This window comes from Pteropus vampyrus, unplaced genomic scaffold (genome assembly GCF_000151845.1).
Source record: "Pteropus vampyrus isolate Shadow unplaced genomic scaffold, Pvam_2.0 Scaffold52, whole genome shotgun sequence".
Taxonomy (NCBI): Eukaryota; Metazoa; Chordata; class Mammalia; order Chiroptera; family Pteropodidae; genus Pteropus; species Pteropus vampyrus.
This window is the reverse complement of record NW_011888833.1, coordinates 2473269-2482143: the sequence shown is the minus strand read 5'-3', so window position 1 is coordinate 2482143 and position 8875 is coordinate 2473269. Positions and strand designations below refer to the sequence as shown.

Here is an 8875-nt window from a genome sequence, read left to right as displayed (position 1 = left end):
AAAACTAGACGGGGATAACAGATGAGGAAGGCCAAGGGCGGCCCCGGCTCGACAGCGTGCCTCCAGGGCACGGCTGGTCTCTGTCACAGCGTCGGCGCTGTGTGGACCCGCTGGGCAACCGCACGGCAGGAGGAGACGTGCCACCCACTGGTGTCTGCAGGGACGTGTCTGACTTCTGGGTTTGAACTGACAGATCACAGTATCAGGCTGAGTATCTGACAAGATCGGTGAGGGTCCCTTTGATGGCCACAAATTCACCAATTAGACAGCAGGTCTGTAGGTGTTTAATAGCAACCGCTTAAATCTATGTTGACTTTTCAATGGGGAAAAAAAATCAATCAGTTTTGGTCATGGAATAAACAGATATGAAGTAGTTAAGTCATCTTTGTCATCAAAAAATCTCTCTCCACAAGGTCCGCATAAAGTACTTTATAAACCATGCGGCACTACACCAATTCTAATTATCGTCACACATTTATTCCAAATGAAGCTAAGTGGCTCTTTTTATTTTAAGGATTTAAGAGTCAAAATGTTCCATCACAGTTCAGTTTTAGGGTTTTTTATATATTAAGGATCTAAACTACTTTGGAAATAAAGACAGTAATACACACTGCTCCTACCTCAGTATCAAACTAAGCAAATCGCCTGGAGGTGCCAGATGCTTCGTGCCCAGGGGACCCTGACCAGCTTCGGAAAGCCTCGGCTGGCGGCTCGGCCACGAAGCAGCAAATTCTCGGAAGGGCCTGAGCGAGAGGTGAGCGCCCAGCCTCATGGTTCGCCGGCTCACGGGCCTTAACGGAACCGGACAGATGGTTTCATTCGCTTTTATAAACGGGTCTGTCCTCTTTAGCTTAGCTCTTATTATCAACTTTACCTTTTAAAATATAACCTGAGAAAACGTACCATGTTCTTTTGTCACTTGATTTGATGCTACTTTTTTTTATCAAACTAAAGCATCTTTCCCCCTCGGTGAGTGAATGTACTGGGTTAGGCACTAAGGAATGTTGTAATGATGATTATTTCATAAGACAAGAAAAAAGCTGTTCGTACCTTGGAAGGCCGAGCCACATGACCCAAGATGGGGACCAGTTGGCATCGTACTCGTTTTCGCTGAAGGTGCTGGGCTGCTCGTCGGTGGCCGGGGTGGCCTCCTCCACCACCTGGACCTCCAGTGCTTTAAGAGCAACGGCGGGGGACGCGGCACTGGCCTTCAGCATAGCGACGGCCTCGCTGTGACTCAAGTTGGTCAAGTCAATGCCGTTGATATTTAACAAAATGTCACCTGTTCCAATGACGAGACACGAGAAATGAGCCGAGGGATCAAGTGATTATTTCCCGGTGATTCTATTTGTAAACTAGTCAATAAAAGTTAGTTCCAATGACTCGGATAAGGTAAAAGACCATTATTTACTTCTTTGTAATTTTTATAACACCGAGAACAAAATCCAACGAACGAAAAGCATTCCAAAACAATTCAATAATTTTGAATACTTTCACAGTATATAGGAAAAGGTGTGGCTTGAAGTACTGTGATTCGACTGGAGTCGGCAATCACGGGCCCTGGTTTAGCTGGGTGCGGGCCCTGGTTTAGCTGGGTGCAGGCCCTGGCAAGGTCATTCCCCTTTCCTTGGGCTTCAGTGATTCCTACTGTTCTTTCCAATTCGAAAAGTCTTTGATCCTTTGCTCTTGGAAATGAATTTTTAACCTATTCTGCTTTATCTTTTCCCAGTTTTATATATTAAGACAGCTCTACACAGTTCATTCGATGCAAATATATCAGAATACATGAAGAGAGGATATCTTTGGGCGTACACGGAGAAATGCAAATTGTGATTTGAACATCTTCTCTCGTTGGAGCGAAAAAAAAGTGTGTGTTCCTCTATCAAGTGACGGAACAATAAAGGGCAAAGAGGATTAAATAAAAGGTTGGGGAGGAAAGGGTTACTGTGTAGGCAGCACACGCATCTGTACCAAGAAAGCCTACAGAAAATCCCCCTCTCCCGATTTATCGCTTCTTTTTCAGATTAAAGCAAAACATTCTCATTGCAGAAAATTTAGAAAACGTAATAAATAACAAGGAAATAAAATCATTCTCGATTCGACATCTGGACAAATAACTTTGAAAAAAAGGCAGCTTTATGAAGATATAATTCATTCAGTTCATTCATTTAAAGTTCTAATTTTATGGTTTTTAATACAGTCATGGAGTTGTGCGACCATCACACCTCATTGTTAGATCACCCCCCAAAACTGCGGCCATCAGCAGTCACTTTCTCTCCCCCGGTCCTAAGCAATCACTAAGCTCCTTTCTCTCTCTGTAGATTTGCCTCATGTGGGCACTTCATATAAATGGAACCATATGTGGTCTTTTGTGACTGGCTTCTTTCTGTAGGCATAATGTTTTCCAGGCTCATCTATATTGTAGCTTGTGTCAGTACTTCATTCCTTTTCATTGCCAAATAATATTCCATACCACAACATGCCACACTCTGCTGATCCTCATTCGGTAATTGACATTTGGGTTGTTTCTGCTTTTTGGTTATTATGAAAATTACTACTATGAACCTTAAGGCACAAGTTTTTGTGTGGCGATTATGTTTTAATTTCTGCTCCTTCTTCTTCTTAAAGAAGTCCCTTCAGCGTGGGGACCGCAGGTCACGGGGTCCGGGCGGGGTGCGCGCACCGCGCGTCCACCGCGCTGCCCGGGAGACCCGCTGGCGTCAGTTTCCATATTCTTTACGTTTACAAATGTGAGTCGACTTCAGGGAGAAGAGGTGGCGACTGTTCAAGAGCCTCTCTTACCTCTCTTGATCCTGCCGTCGCGCGCAAGGCAGCCGTGAGGGGGTACGCTGGTCACAAAGATGGGCAGCTCGCCACTCCTGCCGCCCCGGCCGCCGGCCACTGTCATCCCCAGGGACTCGCTTGGCGCCTTCTTCACGGTGATGTGCTTCTCTTGGCACGTAACACACTGGGTAAGATCCTAAATCGCCAGAGGAGATATTTATTGCACAGATTCACTGGGATGAGAGACACGCGGTGAAGAAAGCTTCCGCTAAAGTAGACGTACGTGGCGATTAGAAGTCATTTTTTTCTTTAAATCACTTACTATAGAACTGAAAGCGATACACAGTTCCTCAAAATACAAACAGGACACTAACCACCGTGGGTCACAATGTCAAGCTCTGAACCACCGCCTTTGCTGGGACTATTTATGGAACTGAAACATCAGGGCTGTGGACACGGGAGGTCAAGGCAGTGTATAATTACCTTGCGATCCAAGATATGATCAAGATATAATAATGCACTTAAGATTCTGAAAACAAGCCAATTAATTTTCTTCCATCTTTCTCCCTAGTCTCCAACAGTACAAAAGTAAAATGTGGATTTTGCTAACTGCTAGAAAAAACCTACAGACCTACCTTCTGATTCTGCCTGACAAGGATTATCCAAATACCCAATCATGAAGCGAGTGCACATCTACATTTAAAACCTCCATGAGAAGCTAAAAGGATAAGAAATAACTGAATTTTTGAAGATGTTAATGACAGAAAAATAAATTCCCAAAAAACTATATTCTCAGGGAAAAGCATTTTTTACTGACATTTATTACTGCTACTTATTACTGAGACACTCCCGGAAGTAAAAAAAAAAAAAAAAAAAAAGATTTACAACATCACTTTCCTTCTGAATTAGAATTCAATAAAAAACAAGGTGTATATATCCGATAGTAACATTAAAATAGCAATAACATTTATCGAGGGCTCATCGTGTCCAAGCTAATGGCTTTACATGCATTATTTCATCTTCACAATGTCCCTGAAAGTAAATACTATTATTGGCCCCGTTTACAGATGTGGAAGCCATCTTAGGTCATATAACTTGCCCCAAATCATGCAACTGTAAGTGAGATCTGCACTCAGGTGACTTAAAATATAGTGGCAGCTAATGCCTCAAAAAGTTTCTAACACTTATCGACTATAAGAGAATGTTGCAGATAATGAGAAAATTACATTAACATTAACAACAACGGAAGTGTATGAACTACATTTGCAGAACTAGAACGTTCCCTTTAGAGGCATAATGTTAAAGAGCCGACATGCTAATCTGACCCTGGATCCCCAGGCCCAAAGGCCCTCCTCCTGTCCCAGAATCCACGGACGCTCGAACCTCTATCAAGCGACCTGCCTGTCCTAACGGCAGAGCGTTCTGAGACAATGTCATGGCTAGCGGAAAACTTGTAAACGTCTTAAGGCAGTCTCCTACCTAAAAGTACGAAATCTATGTTAGTATCCTTCAAAACTGGGCAAAATCCATTTCATTTTCAAGACAACTCAAGGAAATTTAGCCTTGATTATATTTACTTAGGCAGTTTCAGCTCTCAGGTAGTTTATCAATTAATGGTGGTGGTTTTACTCCTCCGATGGTTGAGATGTACGCATTACTTCCAAGATGATACTGGGTAAGCTTCATGGAAACTTCTAAGGGTGTTTATCCAAGCAACTACCTAAGAGGCTTAGCAGTAGACTAATGTTCACTTTAACAGTGATTCTAATCATTTGAACAGGTTGTTTTGGTGAATCTGTGTGTGTGTTTTTCCCTAGGAAACCTTCACGTTTTCTAAATCAGAATTTGACATAACGAATGCAGGAGTAAATAGCTAAATTAACACTTAAAAGTACATTTCGTGTGGTTGCTTTTACCAACCAGGTTTACACAATATTACCTAGAAGAGCAATAAATTCAGCATTGCTATTTAAAACATCGCCACATAAAGAGAATAAGATTAGCAGAATTAAAAGAGAAAAATATATGTGCTCGAAACAAAATGAAATAAGCAGTGTTCTCCATACAAATGTTAAAATGATTAAGTAGTTTTTAAAACGGTCTTAAAATTACGTCGTAGACACCCGTATCTCAAATTATTGTAGAATTCAATAACGTAAAAGATTCAATAATCGACTTTGGCCTTATACTACAATTCTTTGGAAATATGTATCTTGTAAAACAAGGCCAAGCTACGTGAAAAAACTCCCACACGAAAATCCTATTCGAAACACTAACTCCTTGTTCATAGTCATCATTATAAAGGCAAAATTATAGGTTTCTTTCATACATCTTGGTTTTTGCTCACAAATGAGAACAAAGTCTGTGGTTATAATTTCTTATAAGTATTAACTAAACCGAAGACCAGTGACAAGTCTGTACTTAAGCTCAGAAAACCAGATAAACCTGATGGGCCCAAAATACTGTGTCTTTAAGCAATGCTTCCTTAGGGTACCTGTGACATTCCAACGGTGATTTCTTTCTCAAAAACTGTACTTACATTAAGAAGCCATTTTAGCACATAGGAAACTTCTATGGTTTATAAGACCAATAAATCTTTTTTTGTTTAACAAAGCAATCGAATTTTACCGAAGGAAAATGACTTTGGAAGCTCCCATTTAGTTTATATTTTCACATAGTTGGGTAAACATCATTGTTTAAAAAATTCTGGCCTACTAGAAACCGAGTTCAAGTGAAGGATCGAATGAAGTAAATAATAAAGAATGTGGTAAAGTACCACCCTGTTTTGGTTTCTGCAGCTAAAGTTAGTAACAAAATTCTCAGTGCAGATAAATGTCATAGGAATAAATTAGAAAACTGAAATACTGAAGAAGCTGTGAAAAAGCCCAACATATGGGAATTTTAACTGATTTAGGGTGGTATTCCTATAACTTATACTATACAAAGAAATATGCTATACAAGTACCAATCGAAATTTATGATTCATATGTTTAATAATCACATATCTAATTCTCTTGTCGTGGGCAACCAGCCCAACTGCTAAATACAGACTTACTGATCATTGTCTTAATTCTTTTTCGATCATATAACCGAGTGTCGCATTTAAAGGAGCAACCCGAGATAAATCTCACTTTCGAGCAGGACTAAACAAATAGATTTTTCTGGAAGGCCAACCACTTCTCATCAATCACCTGGCAGAAGGACCGTCCCCACTAAAGATGCAAAACATACACATTTCATACCCCCAACACCCGTGTTCACCTTCTCCAACAGAATAACAGCCCTCATTTAAACTTTACCGGCTTGTAATAATGGCCCTTTGAGTGGATGAATTCAAAACACACGAGCAATACACCTCACCTTGTGTGAGCTGGGTCTGCTGTAATACAGAGGCTGTGCAGGGTGCTGCTGGCTGCTGCTCTGAGTTCCTGCTTCTCGGATGGGGTTTCCAGGCTGGGGTTTCCTTGGTCTAGCAACCGTTAAATCCACCCTTTCTCCACTAGCCTGGAGAAAACACGCACACATTACCACTGGTCGCTTATGATACTCGCTGTAAAAATCACAGGCGGTATAACGTCCGATGCACTAACGTTGCCCAGAGCCTCGCCTGGGCGTTGGCTACAATGGTGGAAAGGAGGGGCCTTCATTTCGTGGGTCAGTGTTTTAGAACTTCTGCAGCTGAAACACACACGCAGCTCTAGGACATGCCCTCCCCAACGCCACCTCCAAAATGACTGAGACAGAGCAGTCCGATTGCCCGGGCCCTCATCTCCCCATGATTTCTTGAAGGGTAACTTTGAATGCTTCTTTGCCCCCTTCAAGATTGGTCCTGGCGTGGAGAGGGAGAGAGCAGAGGAAAGAAGACAGAAAGGAAGAACAGATTCGAAACTTGATTAAAATCTATGGACTTTTGAAATAAGTTTTGTGCTGGCTACTCTGGAAGTAATAATCAATGAAACTACGCACGCTTTGTCTCTGCTTGCTGTAAGTTTGAGTCAAAATAGGACATCCGTTTAAACGGTCCTGAAGAAAATGATTATGGAGGTCCTGTGTAACAAGATTAATATTTATATGTATACTGTGTGTATCTCTCTCACACACACATGTCCTAAAGTATTACAGTAAATTATTTTAGATGTTTATGACTACCATTTTAACAGAAGTCCATTATTTATATACACATCTAGATTTTAAACATAGATTCACAGCTAGTATATTTTAAAAATACTTTACCTTACTTAATATCTACTCTGAGTTATTTTACCTTTGCTTTTACTGGACAGGCCTGATTTATTTGATGCTGACTTTTGGTAGGACCACCGTTTCCAATTTTATTATTATTCCTCTGGGAAAATACGACAGCCTGCTTTCCAGGAATTACGGTAGGAAGAAGGGGACTCCCCCACGACCGCTGTCGATAATGTCACGAAATCACTCCATTTTTAGTTCTTAAATAGGAAAATAAGTGTACCAATTTTAAGGCCTTTCTTATTAAAATCATCTGCTTATTCAAGCATTTTATTAAATAGTTTCAGACAAGTTCTTGGAAAAAAACTAAAAGAACAACAGCCAATATATGGCCAGATTTCCAAGACAGGGTGTGGGGACTTGATCTATAGGGTAAATACCACAGTAGGATATTTAAAATCCTGGTATTTACGATTCTGACACTTCAGATTATTAGATCACACAGTGAAGTGGCAAGATGCTCCCTTTGTGACTTTATTTAAATGTACAGGATCATTTTCATTACTGCTTCATACCTCTTAACCACCAAATACTCCATAATCAGTCTTTCAACTTTACTGGAAAACCCGTTTACACAAACCTTAACCAGAAACCAATCCTTGACTTTTCGAGATTGCTTAAGAGACAAAATCCTGTGCGTGGGATGGAAGTGGGCATTTAGGCTTTAAATGATGGCTTTAGGTTAACTTTAAACAGACTTATAATGCTTTAAACACATATAATGCTTCAGGGTTTCAAATATAGCAGAAGAGTTTTGTTAAAGTCAATATTTTTTTAAACGCGGGATGCCCAAACGATGATTCCTGTAATTCATAAATAAGGAGCGTGCCTTGTTGCTGGGAGTAGAAATGGGTACGGTCTGATCTTTCTGGAGGGAAGTTCAGTAGTATTTTTTAAACTTGGAAACAAAACATAAGTTGGAGTACACAGATGCCTACTACGGAGCTATGCGAGATCATGATGTGAATGTATACTTATCTGCGTGGCAAGAAGTCTGACAAGACACAGCTGAGACCGGGAAAAAGTTACACACTCAGAATTTACAAGATGAGTGCATGTGTTAGGTACATGTGTAAACCTCTTCCTATTTATCTGTGGACATACACATAAAAACGTTTGTAAGGATGTTCTCCAAAATATAAATGTTGACATCCTGGGGTATTTACAGGGAAAGTGATTCTGACTTCTTTATTTTCTGCATTTTATCTTCACGATTCTCCTTTTAAGACGTGGAGTACATGTTATTTTTATAATCCAAAACAATAAGACTCTTGTTTTTGAAAATTGAGCAACTTCAGTTTTCTATAGTTTGGGAAAAATTATAGCCCAAAATATGACACAGCTATTTAACTAGCTGGATCATAAAAACTCAAATATGCAATATATTATCATGAAAAATTTTAAATGTACTTTCTACCTGCGTATCTACATATTCTACATTTTGATAGAAATTTAGTAAAGATATTTACTTAGGAATTAAGAGTATTTTAACATCGCCTGAAATATATACAGACAATCTACTTCTTTCCAGCTCACTGACCTGACGACTTCTCAGCTCATTAAGTCCGCTCAACTCTCCCGTTTCCTGTAACGAATCCCACAACGGGATGAACTTCCTTCCCCGGCCCCGCCCCTCCCACCGATCCGACTCTTACAGGATAAACTTGGTTTTAGGGTGCAGCAGCTGGCCGGTGTCCACAGGTAATGGCCCGAACGCTGCCTCTGATGTCAAGGAATTTTGCGGCATCCAATTTCTTTAAACCTCAAATCTATGAACTGAGACCCAATAACTGAATGTCCTCTCAATGCGACATGGCTGTGTGTGTGTGTGTGTGCGTGTGTG

General features: G+C 40.6%; 1 protein-coding gene across 3 annotated transcripts in view; it reads right to left on the bottom strand.

Annotated features, from left to right (window-relative positions):
• Nucleotides 1-8875, bottom strand: part of LNX2 (ligand of numb-protein X 2) — a 54660-nt gene that overhangs the window by 6870 nt on the left and 38915 nt on the right. For all 3 annotated transcript variants that reach the window (XM_011360205.2, XM_023530696.1, XM_011360204.2), the window contains exons 6-8: nt 6145-6288; nt 2803-2980; nt 1051-1282 (exon numbers count right to left, since the gene is read on the bottom strand). In XM_011360205.2, the coding sequence (XP_011358507.1) occupies nt 1051-1282; nt 2803-2980; nt 6145-6288 (554 nt within the window). The remainder of the gene's footprint in view (nt 1-1050; nt 1283-2802; nt 2981-6144; nt 6289-8875) is intronic.